At 28.5% G+C, this 14,263-nt stretch overlaps 1 protein-coding gene across 1 annotated transcript in view; it reads left to right on the forward strand.

Annotated features, from left to right (window-relative positions):
• The first annotated feature begins 2,058 nt into the window (after positions 1-2,058).
• The window catches only part of LOC117170198 (developmentally-regulated GTP-binding protein 2), an 18,755-nt gene continuing 6,550 nt past the window's right edge, over positions 2,059-14,263 (forward strand). The window contains exons 1-4 of the mRNA XM_033356790.1: positions 2,059-2,262; positions 5,327-5,634; positions 7,755-8,185; positions 8,309-8,510. Coding sequence (XP_033212681.1) covers positions 2,199-2,262; positions 5,327-5,634; positions 7,755-8,185; positions 8,309-8,510 — 1,005 coding nt within the window. The 5' untranslated portion in view covers positions 2,059-2,198. The remainder of the gene's footprint in view (positions 2,263-5,326; positions 5,635-7,754; positions 8,186-8,308; positions 8,511-14,263) is intronic.

Raw genomic sequence — 14,263 nt, forward strand, 5'->3', positions numbered from 1 at the left:
CATTCTTCAATCTCTTTAACCCTCTTCTTTTAGATTTATTTTATAAACCTTCTAAAACTTGGTGGATTTCAACCGTTTTTTAACTAGTTAGTTTAATTTTTCTCATTTTCAAGTATGATATTCACTTGAGAATGCGTGTTTCGTAAATCTTCTACTTTTAACAAAATTTTAGATTTTAATTTTTAGGCGTACATTTTATTTTAATGTCTTTTAAGTTGCAGTTTTAAAAATGAGGATCATTTGAAATCGAATATTTTGAATAAAAGTATTATAGTTGATTAACTGTGAAGATAAATTGATAATGATTTTTAAAATTGATCTGCACTTAAAAATTTTTAAAGGTATTTTTCAACACGGTTCGGAATTAATTCACAATTTTAGAATTTCCAGTTTCTAAGGTTAAAAATTAATAAGTTTTAATTGGAAAGTCTTATTAGTTAAACAAGTGTTAACGCCCAATTGAAACTTTATAAACTATTTTCAATTTTTAAATAACGTTAAAATAATATATGCATAGTTAAAAGCTTTTATTAAATTAAAAATATTATTTCAGTCTAAAATATTTCATTTTTAAATCATTTAATTTGAGATTTTTTAATAAAGAAAAATTACAATTTAGAGATATCTAACTTTTCAAATCTGTAATTTTAGTTAAATATTAAAAACTAAACTTTCAACGTTGCAATTTGAAATTTTCAATTAAAAAAAAAAACTATTTGTAAATCAAATTTTTAATGTATAAATAACAAATGAATTCATATCATTCTAGGAAAAAATTCAAGAAAGTTGAAGATGTATTTCGAAGTATTGAAAAATTTTGAAATAATTTAAACAAAGTGTCTACGTATTACCGACAAAATCTGGCTTTTGGTGTCGCATGTCGTTGCAAATAGCCAACGGTTTAAATTAAAATAAAATATACATTTTAGCAGATTTTTAAAAAAAAGTTTAGAAACTTTTTAAGAATTTTGAAAGGATTTAGAGGAACAACAATAATTTCTTAGGAAAATTGAAAATGATTTTTTATTTTTAAAAGTTAATTTTAAGAAAATGTTCAAAAAGATTTATAAGGATTGACCAAATTATCAAAAATGAATGTGGGAGATCTTAAGGAAATTGGTTTAATTTAGCAAAATTAAAAAAAAAATAGGAAAGATTCGAATACCTTTAAAGGATGGAAAGAAATTCTAACAAAAATTCAGTAATAATTAAAAATTTGAAAACCTATAAAACAAAATGTAGATGTTTCAACATTTTGAAATAAAATTTTGAAACATTTTAAGGATTTTTAAGCTATTTAAAATAAAAATAATTTTGCTTTTAATTTAAGAAGTATTCAGTTTATATTAAAAAATCGTTCAATTTTTTATGTTTCTAACTTGAAATTGCTTTAAATGATATAATTTTGAATTGATTGGAACTAAATTTGATCCTTGAACTCTACAATTTATAAAACTTAAAAAAATTTTAGTTTGACTTTTTAACTGCATTTAATTAAAAATTGTTCAGTTGAAAAGTGTGAATTAGTAGTTTCCATTTTATAGTGTAAATTATTGAGCATTTGAATGAGATCTGAATACAAGATTATTGAATTAAAAAACTTTTAACATCAATTTTAAAAGCTTAAGATTCAAGAGTTCAGTTCTTATTCAAATGGAAAAATTGTTGGCTTTAGAGTTCAATTTTGTCATTGATATTATTTTTGCTTTCTGGCTCTTTAACAGTGTTTTTTAAATAACGGAGTAAAAAAATAAAAGGTAAATTGATTAATTATTCGAAAAATACATAGCATTTCAAATTTTATTTTTCACACATTTTTTTTTTTTTTTTAATTAAAAAAAAATGTTGGGACTATTCTGAAACGTTTTCTAATTCTAAAAGGACAAAATTTCATGCTTTTGTGACAAATTAAGGAGAATTTAAGTGTGTTGTTTGGGCAGATTTATTTATAAATTAATTAATTATTATATTTATCAATTCATTGTTTGACCTTTTCGTGGAGAGATGATATGATAAAAATGAGATTTGGAATTGGGTGCGTTTGATTCTCGAAAATTATACTTACGCATCCCTGGTGTCGCTTCCTCAAATCTTGATTCGTATCCGTATGAGCGAAAAGCTGCAATAAGCCGCACGCATATTCTGTAAGATATTATTATAAATGCACATAAAAAAATAGTTCAGCTGCATTTTATAAGATGGGTATCCTAGAAAAAATATCCGAAATTGAAAAGGAGATCGCTCGAACGCAAAAAAATAAAGGTACGTCAACCGTATAGGTTATGTCCATGCTCTATTTGATCAAATTCATCAAATTTCATGTATTTAATTCATTTTCGTATATATTCCGAGATGTAAATAATATTTCTCAATGCGCTAGTTTATTTAATTATAGGATACGTCACAAAACATGTTTTTTTTAATTCTTGTTTATCCGTTGATCCTAATCCTAAACAATTAGTGTTTTCTTATTATTTTGAGAACATGAAAACCCTTATGCTTGCGGTATAAGTTTTTTAAAACTATGAACTAATTGTTAATTTTAAAAATCTGGAAAAAAATGATTAAATTTGGGTAACACGCACTTAAATGCCTGTTCAATTAAAAAAAAAGGCAACCTGAAAAATACCTTCGTTTTTATCTCGTATTTTTTTATTCTTGTTATTCTTTTTAAATCACAATTACAAATATGATAAAAAAATCTATTAACCTTTCGGGTTTTTCATTGTATTGAAAAAAATACGAGAGGAAACAGAAGGAAAGAAATTTGATTCTGATTTTTTTAAAATTCAGTATCTTGAATTTTAGGCTTTCTATCTAGAAAAAAGAGATGTAACGAAATATCTCCAAAATTCCGCGCTCATTTTTCTTGAAAACCTGCTTGGCGTTTGAATGACTTAAAATTACTTCATTTATCACATTTGAAATTAAAAAATGAAATCCGCTGCTCAATTTCAGTTTATTTACGGCTGATAATTTAATTTGTGGTCGTTCTGGTGACGAAATATTTCATTGTTCTTGAAAATATACATATTAAATTTTCTACTTTAGTAAGAGAATAAAACTTAATTGAATTAAATAAAAGAAAGATATACATTTGCTTTTTTTTTAATTCAAAGAGATATTACAAAGAATGTTATAAGACTTCAAAAGATTTAAAAATATTTCAATAGATTTCGAATAATTTCTAGAAATTGCAAATAACTCTGAAATATTTTCACGGAATATCTATGAATTTTAATCTGTTTAAGAATATTTTAAGGGGTTTTTAAGAAATTTTACTGCACTTCCAACAGGATTGCGAGTTGAATATTTCAAAAGATTTCCAAGAATGTTTTGTGATTGCATGGCCTATGAAAGTATTTTTAGGAAGCTTACAAGGATTTTTATGCATTTAAACTAATTTTCAAAGACTTTAAGGAATTTAGAGAGATATTTTAACGGTTTTTGCACAAGTTTACAATGTGTTTCAAAATATTTCACGCGATCTTACAAAAGTTTTAAAGATTTCAAGTGGTTTCAAAAGATTTCATTTAATTTCTAGAGATCACAAAGTATTTTAAAATGTTTGAAAGATTGTCGAAGTATTTCAAAATATTTCAAGGGACGTCACAAGATTTCGAGTTAATTTGGAAGATTTCGAGGGGCTTCACTTGATTGAAAAATGCATTTCAATTGATTATTTCAGATTTCATGGTATTTCAGAGAAACTTATAGGATTTCATGAGCTTTCAGAATGTTTCAAGGTATTTCGGGAATGTTGAAAGATTTCAAGAGTGTTCAAATCCTCTTTTAATAATAACAATAAGGATATGATTAGAGTTGGAATTTTTTTATTTTGATAAATTCCCTACTGAGGATTTTCAACGTTTGAATTATTATCAGTAAAATTATCAACAGGCGAAAATTAAAGAAAATTAAAATTTTTACTTTTATCAATTAAATTTTAAGTTTTCTTCCATTTTCAAAATTTGGATTTCCTACAGTTGAATTTTCAAGAGTTAAAAATGTAAGAAAATTTGAAATTAAAGAAAAAGCAAATTTTGTATTACAAACAAGTGTTAACATTTTTTATTTATTTAATCTTACATGAGAATTTAATAAATAAACATTTCAATCCATAACAAAATAAAATTGTGAAAAAGTAGATATTTCGAAAATGTGTCGCGAAATGAATTTATTTTGTTGGCTTTACAAGTTTTCTAATCAATGCTATTTTTAAATACAAATTCTTTTTCTAAGAATACTTCTAAACGTTTCAACAATTTCATTTTGTTTAAATATATTATTTTGTACATTTTTCGACAAATTGAAATATTTTGAGATATTACTTTGTTTTTTAAGAATACTCTTTAAAATATAAGCGAATTGAAAAAATGAAAAAATGATTACAAGCGTTGCTGAAAAACTAACAGCTAACTCATACCAATTAAAGCTGTGCAATAAATTGAAAAAAAAACAACTTATTTTGTCTACTTTGCCGATAAAAATAAATAAAGTCACAAAATAAATTTTTTAAACAATTCCAATATATATCAATATTGAAAAGTGTTCTTAGAAAACAAATTAGTACCTAAAAATATCTATCTTTCGGGAAATAGAAAAAATAAAATATTTAAACAAAATAAAATTTCCTAGAATATCTTGACCCCCATCGATTAATATGAATAAAATAAACTGGTTAAAATCATTTAAATTTGTTCAAACATTTACAAGCATTTTCAGAAAACAAATTAGTCTTTAAAAATATTAAAATCCTTCGAAAATTTGATCAGATAAAATTTTTCTCCTGATTTTTTCGGCAAACTATATACTTGAACGAACACGTATTATTCAAATAATTGTATAATTATTAAAACAGATGGTTTTATTTTTTCATAAATTAAAGAATTATATTTTCATTTCGCGACTTGTCAGAAAAAAAATATTTTAACAATCTTAAATTTTATAGCAATTGAAAATTAGTTTAAAAAATGACTGGATATTCTTCAATTAACGATTAACGATTATTTGAGGGAAAAAGGCTTTCGAAAATCGGCTTAAAGTCATTCACCTTTAAATTTATGATTGATTCTTATTCTCTGACGAGTTTTGAACAATATACTGAAACTCGGAATTATTTGTAATATATCATTGCGTTTATAATTTATATATTGAACTGACAAAAAGCTGACTTTTATCCATCACGCATGTTAAATCAATGGGAAACTTCAGTGCTATATTTTCTTCGCCCCACCCCTGTATATTCAGCAATTTGGCCACCTTATTCCAGAAGTGGTGGATTTTTTTTCATATATCTATATTTTAAATTGTTTACTTTATCCAGCTACGGAATATCATCTTGGTCTTCTAAAAGCGAAGCTTGCAAAGTACCGATCTCAGCTTCTAGAACCGTCGAAAAAGAGCGAAAAGGGAGAAGGATTCGACGTTTTAAAATCAGGAGATGCAAGAGTCGCTCTTATAGGGTTTCCTTCCGTCGGTAAATCCACATTACTGAGTACATTAACCCACACAGAATCAGAAGCTGCTTCTTACGAATTTACAACTCTGACCTGCATTCCTGGAGTTATCGAATACAAGGGTGCAAATATTCAGCTTCTCGATTTGCCAGGAATTATCGAAGGAGCTTCTCAGGTAAACCTTCCACCTTCAATTCTCCTTGATTCTCCTTTAACATTGTGAATAATTCTGTTAGTTTTAATTTTATCTCCGCTAATTTAGAAGTATCATTTTTTTATGATATTCAACTTAAAAATTATAAAAATTATTAGTTTAAAATTTCGATGTTGATTGTATTGTTGATTGTATACTAGATAACAAAACATTTCTAAAGATTTTCAAATATTTCAAGGATTTAAAAATATTTCAAAGGATTTTGAACATTTTAAAAGATTTCACGGATTTAAAAAATTTAAGAAATGCGTGTACACCAGATTTCAATTATTTCACCACAATTTTACAAAGTTTTAAGAACTTTCAAAAGATTTGAAGGATTTCAAAGATTTGATAAAAGTTACAGTATGCTAAATTTCAAAGATTTTAAATCATTTTAGAAGATGCTAAAAGATTTCACTAAAATTTTAAATAATTTAATGATTTCAATCAATAAAAAAGATATGAGAAAAAATTCACGAATAATTGAAAAGATTTAACAAAACTTTCCAAAGATTTCGAACGTTTCTAAAGATTTTAAAAAGGGTATAGTAAACTAGATTTCTAAGATTTCAAAATATTTGACACCGAGGAAAAATATTTTAATGATTTTAAATTCTTCTCTTTTGGTAGACTTGAACTATTTTTTATTTTAAATTAAACTCTGTTTTTGTCAAAATATCAACTATTACACTTTTTGTTGAGAATTCATATGTTTTTGTTAAAAATTACTTCACTTTGTAGAAATTGCACCCATTTTTTAAGGAATTCCTTTTTTTATTTGAAAATTTTTCATTTTAGTTAAAAATTCATCTCTGTGGTAGAAAATGTAAGTATTTTGTTTCAAAATCATTGTTATTTGTTTAAAAATTTAACTATTTTCTTAAAAATGTATTTGTATAATTAAAAATTAATTTCTTTAACCAATAATTGATCTATTTTGGTGAATAGTTCTTCATTTGATCGAAAATCTATCTTTTTCGGTGAAAAATTGATTTTTTTGGTTAAAAATTCCTATTTTGTGGTTAAAAATTAAACTATTTGTTTGAAAACTAATCTATTTTGTTAAAAATTAAACAGTTTTGTTAAAAAGTATCTTTTTAGGTTGAAAAGTCAACTGTTTTGATGATAATTTGTCTTGTTGGTTGAGCATTCAATTACTTTGTTGAAATTCGTCTTTTTTGGTTTAGAATTCACTTTTTTGGTTAAAAATTAGTCTAATTTATAGAAAATTCAAGAATTTTGTTAAAAAGTCCTTTTTTGTCCAAGATTCGATTAAGTTAAAAATTCATCTCTCGTTTATAATTAATTGTTTAACTAAAAATTTAATTATTTCAGTAGAATATTTATCATTTTAGTTAAAAATTCATCTTATTGGTTGATAATTTAACTAGTTTCTTGAATTTTTGTGTGAAAAATAATTTTTTACTGAAAATTTAACTATTCCACTTTTGGTGGAAATTTGATCTTTTTTAGTTGAAAATTCATTTTTTTTCGGTAGAATAGTAATCCTCTTGTTCGAAAATTCAACTCTTTGGTTAAAAGTATATCTATTTGAGGAAAAATTCAACAATTTGGTTAAAAAGTTCGTTTTTGTTTAAGATTCGTTCAATTTGAAAATTTATCTCTCGTTTATAATTAAAAGTTTAAATGAAAATTTAACTATATCAGTTGAATATTCATCATTCTAGTTAAAAATTAATCTCTAGTTGAAAATTTAACTAAGTTGCTGAATTTTTTGTATGAGAAATAATTTTTTAACTGAAAATTTAACTATTTAATTTTTGGTGGATTTATAGTTTTTAGTTGAAAAGTTAAGTTGATTAAAACTTCATATATTTGATTTAAAAATCAACAATTTCGTTAAAAAAAATAATCCTTTTTGATTGAAAATTCGCGCGAGTCTAATTTAGGCGGACTAATGCACCGTAATTTTATGTAATCCAGAGCAATGTTATGCGATCCGAAATAATCCAGCGCACTGGGCTCCATTTTTAGGGGTTGTTTCCCCTCGCTTCCTATTAATTAATAATCAACTTCCCTATTTATGAAAAACGAAGCCAATATTTAAGATTTATATTTATAAACATTTGAATCTCTAGGGAAAAGGTAGAGGAAGACAGGTAATCGCTGTTGCCAGAACAGCAGACCTGGTGCTCATGATGTTGGATGCAACAAAACAAGACGTGCAGCGACAACTCTTAGAAAGGGAGTTGGAATCTGTCGGGATTAGATTGAACAAGCAGAAGCCGAATATATATTTTAAAATTAAGAAAGGCGGTGGCCTGTCTTTCAATTCGACCTGCCCTTTGACCAAATGTGACGAGAAATTGGTTCAACTGATTCTGCACGAGTACAAAATCTTCAATGCTGAAGTTCTCTTTCGCGATGATTGCACTGCTGATGAATTGATCGATGTCATTAATGCCAATCGAGTTTATCTCCCGTGCCTTTATGTATATAACAAAATAGATCAGATCTCGATAGAAGAAGTCGACAGAATCGCTAGACAGGCTAACAGCATCGTAGTTAGGTAAGATAATTAAAAATTTAGGAAGCATGGAAGATATGACAAACTCACCTTGAAACTAGAGTAAAAGAAAAAAATATAATAAAAGATTGGAAAATGAATTTAAAGTTGAGATTTTTGTTTCAGTTGTAACATGAAGCTTAACCTGGACTATCTTTTGGATACCTTGTGGGAATACTTGTCTCTCATAAGGGTATATACGAAAAAACCAGGGCAACCTCCCGATTTCGATGACGGATTGATTCTTCGAAGGGGAGTCACGGTCGAACATGTCTGTCATGCCATTCACCGAACTTTAGCGCAGCAGTTTAAATACGCACTTGTATGGGTACGTAGAATAAACTTTGTATTTTTATGGAAATGTCAGACTGTCTACCTCACCGGGACACCAGGAATGTTTTTCACCGAGGAAAGAAAGCCGGCGTAGACTCAAACTCGTAAATTAGGATTTATCTGAAATTGCAAATATATTTTTTTGTCTACATCAAAGAGGCAAATATTTATATATTAAAATAAATATATAAAAACTTTAATAATGTTTTGGAACAGGGAATTTCGGGAGCGATATCCAGGATGTCTGGGTCTACCTTGTCTGGAAAATCTGGAATTGTCATGGAATTTTTGTATACCTGGAAAAACTTGAGAATGTCAGGGCATTTTTTTTTTTAAGTTCGAACATTTTTTCGAGAGCGAGCTTAATTTTTTTATAGATTGCAATATAAAATTTAATAACAATGATTCCTCATTTGTAAAATAAGTAACTTTGTATTACTGTATTTATCTATTCAATTTTTGGTTGACCATTATTCTTTTTTAGTTGATAATTCGTTGCATATATTCATATATTTTTAGTTTAATTCGTCTTTTTTTTTTGTAGAAAGTAAATCTTCTTGTTGTTAATAATGTTGTAATCTCAAAGTTCTTTTTTGGAAAATGTAACTATTTTTTTTAATTAGTGTTTTTTTTTTAGTTGAAAATACGTCTTTTTGGTAGAAATTAATCTTCTTGGTTGAGAATTCATCTTTTTGTTAAAAAATTCATGTATTCCAGTTAAAGATTTATCATTTTATTTAAATTTATATTTTTTTACGTTTAAAATTCAACTATTCCAGTTAAAAATTCATCATTTTATTTTGAAATTTGACATTTTTAGTTATAAATTCAATTATTTGGTTGAAAATTTGTCTTTTTCAGTTGGAAGTTCAATTGTTTTTTGAAAATTCATGTATTTTTGGTTTTAATCGTCTTTTTTAGTAGGGAATCAATCATATTGTTCTGAATAATCTTTTAATCTCAATGATTTTTGGTTGTTGAAAATAAACCACTTCTTTTGAAAATATAATTCGTATTTTTGTTAAAAATTCATCCATTCCAGTTAAAGATTCATAATTTTTATTGAAAATTCATTTTTTTTTTAATTTTCTATTCGAGTTGAAAATTCATCATTTTAATTTGAAAATTCATTTTTTTTAGTTCTCAATTCAACTATTTGGTTGAAATTTTTTTTCACTTGGAAAATAATTTTTAAATATTTGAAAATAATCTTGTAATCTCAATGTTTTTTTGTAGAAAATTAATTACCTTGTTTGAAAATTCATCACTTCGTCAATCAAATATTTAATTTAAAGTTTCATCATTTTAGTTTGAAAATTGATCTTCTTTAGTTGAAAATTTAATTGTTAATTTAAAATTAGTCTTTTTTTGTGGAAAACTAATTTTTTTAACTAAAAATGTAACTGTTACATTTTTAGTTGAAAACTCACCTTTTTTAGTTTAAAATTCATATATTTAGTTAAAAAATGATATTTTTTGTTTAAAATGTAACTATGTGATTTATAATTGTTGTATCTTGTTTAAACATTAATTTTACCTAAATACGCACTCAATTTTTATTAAAAGAGTAGAAAAAAATTGTTTGGATTATTATTCAAATTCATGGACTTTAGAGACAAATTATTTGATAAATAAATGATGCTAATAAATATTTAAGAATATCTTTTAATATAATTTGTCAAAGCTTTATAAATTAAACATACTCATTGAAAAAAATATTATTTATGATAAACCCGCAAAACTGTATACATATTCCGAGTCGATTGTTTAAAAAAATGCCACATATATGAATAACTCCGTATTATGAAAAATGATACCTAAAAAAAAAACTGGAATTTTCAGGGCATTTTTCAGGATTTTAGTAGACACTCTGGATATTTTTAGTTCTGAACTTGAAAAAAAAATTGCCTAAAAGAAATAAAATTCTGACTTTGAACAGGGAATTTTGGGTGAGAATTATTTCCGGAATAATATTTTATGTAATTCTGAATTGAATCAGAAAAATTGTTCGGAAAAACTAATTCAGATCTGGGATAAAGAAATTTTCTAAAATATTTATATTTTTTATTTGAAGAGGAATTTTTTTTTCTAAGAATTCGAAAAAATAGGAAAATGTATTTTTTTCATCAAATGATAATAATGTTAAGGAATATGTATGTTAAAAGGTTTGACAAAATTATTACTACGTGAAATTTTTCTATAAATATTAACTCAAATGAATTAAAAAATTTATTTTTAAATTAAGTACGTTGTAAAAAGTATTAGATTCCGAAAAAATCCTTTTACCACGAACAAGGAATTAAAAAAAAATATTATTCAGACTTAAGTCAGTAAATTTACCAAAAGAATTACAATTTTGACTTGGGTCGGAAATTGTGAATTTTTTTAAAAAGTTGTAATTTAGAGTTAGAAAAATAAATTCTTTTACGCAATATTATCTGGAATAAGAAATTTTCAGAAAAAATGACAGTTCTGACTTGGGAGATGAAATTTTCGAGTAGAATTATAATTCTAACTTGGAAAACCGAATTTTCGAAAAAAATTACAATTTTGACTTGGAGCGGAGAATTTTCGAGAAGATTTATGATTCTCCTTTGTAACACGCAATTTTTAAAAAGAACTATATTTCTAAAGCGGAAGCTTCAGAAAGAAGTGAAAATGAAAAATTTACCCGGAAATGGCCGGGAATTTAAAATCATACAAAGTGCAAAGTGGAAATTAAACGTTTTTTGATAATATTGAAAAATGTAAATGATTTTTAATTATTATTTAAAAGACTCTACTTGTAAGTGATATCACAATCATATGTTGTATTTCATCTCTGTTTTGACATGGTTACTAAATTTCATGATATGGAATAGTTTCCGGTGTAACTTCCCTACCTAGAAAACCTGGACTTGTCAGGGAATTTTTGTACACTTGGGAAAACCTGGAAATTTCAGGGACTTCTTTTTCGAGTCTGCTTAATTTTTCTTTTTTTAATTGGAATATAAAATTAAATAAGAATGATTCTTCATTCATGAAATTAGCTTTATATTACTGCATTTAACTATTTTGTCAAAAAGGAGTTTTTTCGTTTTATTTTAATTAAGGTTTTTACTTAAAATTTAACTATTCTGTTTTTGGTTGAAAATTGATCGTTTTTAGTTAAAAATTCTAGTATCTTGTTGAAAATTCAACAGTTTCTTTTTAATGCTTTCTCTCTCTTGACTGAAAATTGTTTTTTAATTTAAAATTCTACTCACATTGAAAAGTTGTCTTTTTTTAGTTGAATTCAGCTGTTTTTGATTAAAACTAAAAATATTGCTAGGTTGAAATATGAACTAGTACCTTGTCCGTTCATAATTCATGTTTTTTGGATTGAAAATTTAATTACTCAATTGAAAAATAAACTCTTTTGTTAAAAAGTAATTTTTTGTTTGAAGATTCATAATTTTAATTGATAATTGATTTCTTTGGTTGAAAAATGACCTATTTTTTTAAACGTTCGTTTTTTATTTGGCTGAGAATTAATTTTTTACTGGAAATTTAACTATTCCAGTTGAAACTTTTAATTACTATTGTGTTGAAATGTTTTTTTTTCTTTTCTTTTTATATAGTTTGTGTGGAAGGTGTGAGTGGAGTGTGAGGGTGAAAGTCTAGGAGGTGAGTACGGTTGTGAGATGTACATTGGGAAGATAGAAATTAATTTACGTTGTAGTTGGGCGGTGGGATTTGGCTAAATAGAGAAAGTGAGGTTAGGTTTGAAAGGGGGCGGGGTAGTTTTACGTTTAGGTTTTTGGGCCTTCATGGCGGGCAAGGGAGGTTCTCGTAGGGATGGGGGATGTTAGGAGTGAGAAAATGGTGGCTAAAGGGGATGTGAGAGGTGAAATAGGGCAAAGAAACTGAAATTTTAGGGCGGTAAGCGGCAGCAGCCTTAAGAGCCATCTGTGGACGGCAGTGAGTACTTTTGTGTATGGATAGGTTACAGTTACCGACAGACGAGCGGGAGGTGGGCAGCGAGAGTACTGGCAGTGCTGTTAGTGAAGTAGACGGGGAGGAAATTTCCAGAGGGATACGACGACCAGTTATGCGTGGCCCGGTGTCAAGTGGCGCGTCAGGGAGGGGAAAGAATCGGAGCGGAACAAGCGATCAGGGAAGGGAGTGAGCGTCCAGTGCAAGTGAGGGGAAGGATCTCTTGAAGAGGAAAAGGGAAATCAAAGATAGTCCGGAGAAAAGCGCGCTAGAGAGTCCCTTTAAAAAAAGCGTACAAACAGGTAGGTCACCCCCCCCCCACAATGGGGGGGGGCAGGCGGAGAAGCAGGCTATCGGGGTGCTGATAGGCAAGATCAGAGGGTTAAGGGAGGACGTAAGGGGGGCTATGGAGCAGATGGAAAGTGTGAGGGAGGACCTGAGGGTAAGAGGTAAGAGATGGGGAAAGGAAGTAAAAGAGCTGAAGGGAAAAGTAGAAGGATTGCAGAGGAAGTTGGTATCGGTAAGAAAGGAAAAAGAGGATAAAATAAAGGAAATGGAAGAAGATATTAGGATGTGGAAGGAAAGGGCGGAAAAAAGGCTGGAGAATGTGGAGGGCAGGTCGGGAATGGAAGCAGTGGACAGGGGGTAGGGTGAGAAGCAAGGTATTTGTGAGAAAGTGGAGATCATGATAGAAGAGAAAGTGGGAGAACGTAGGAATGAAAATGAGGAGGGAGCGGATAGGGAAAGGATAAGGGCAATGGAGTTGAGAATGGAGAGAAAAGAGAAGGCAGATAGGAGAAATAATATAGTGATAAGAGGATTGAAGCTCAAGAGCGGAGAAGAGAGAAACGGGGTGAAGCGCTGCTACAGAGCATAGGGTGGGTTAAAAGGCAAGGTAGGGAAAGTTAGCATGGAGGGGAGATAGGAGAATGAAGCGGCGATGGTGGAATTGGAGAGCTGGGAAGAAGAATTGGGGGTAATGCGGAACAAAAATGGGATAAAGGACAATAAGCTTTTTATCGATAAAGATATGACGAGGAAGGAAAGGGATGTTCAGAGAATGCTAAATGACAGGGCTAGGAAGGAGAGGATCGAAGGGAGAGCAGTGAAGGTAGAGTATCGGAAAATAAAAATAGACGAGCAAATGTGGGTATGGTACGAGGATAAGGAGGTGTTGAAGAAAATGCAGGGGAATTTGTTTCAGGGGAAGTAGAGAGTGGGAGTGAAGCAGGGTGGAGGAATGTTAAAGGTGTTGTACTGGAACGCAGCAGGGGTAAAGAAGAAAGATGAGAATTTCTGGAGGTATATTCAGGAATTTGATGTGATTGGACTGGTAGAGACGTAGGTAGAGAGAAAGGAATGGGATAGAGTAGAGCGAAAGTGTCCAAGGGGGTATAGGTGGAGGCTACAGAAGGCGCTCAAAGTAAAAAGGAAAGGAAGGGCTAGTGGGGGAATTATAAAAGGGGTTAAGAGCATGTGATACTTAGAAAATTGTCGATTTTACCAATTTTAGGTTCCGACGGCTTTTTTTCTTTAATAATCAATATTTTGTCTTAAAAATTTGGGACACGATAGCGATCATGCTAACGGACGTCCCCGCATACTTTTTTTTGGTTTGATTCAAAAAAGTTTCAATTTAGCAAAATCTGATTAATTTGCATAGCGCTTAGGAATTAGTATCGATTTTACCACTTTTAGGTTCCGACGGCTTTTTTTTCTAGAATAATCAATATTTTGTCTTAAAAATTTGGGAAATGATAGCGAACATGCTAACGGACGTCCCCACACACTTTA

This window comes from Belonocnema kinseyi, chromosome 3 (assembly GCF_010883055.1).
Source record: "Belonocnema kinseyi isolate 2016_QV_RU_SX_M_011 chromosome 3, B_treatae_v1, whole genome shotgun sequence".
In the NCBI taxonomy this organism is placed as follows: Eukaryota; Metazoa; Arthropoda; class Insecta; order Hymenoptera; family Cynipidae; genus Belonocnema; species Belonocnema kinseyi.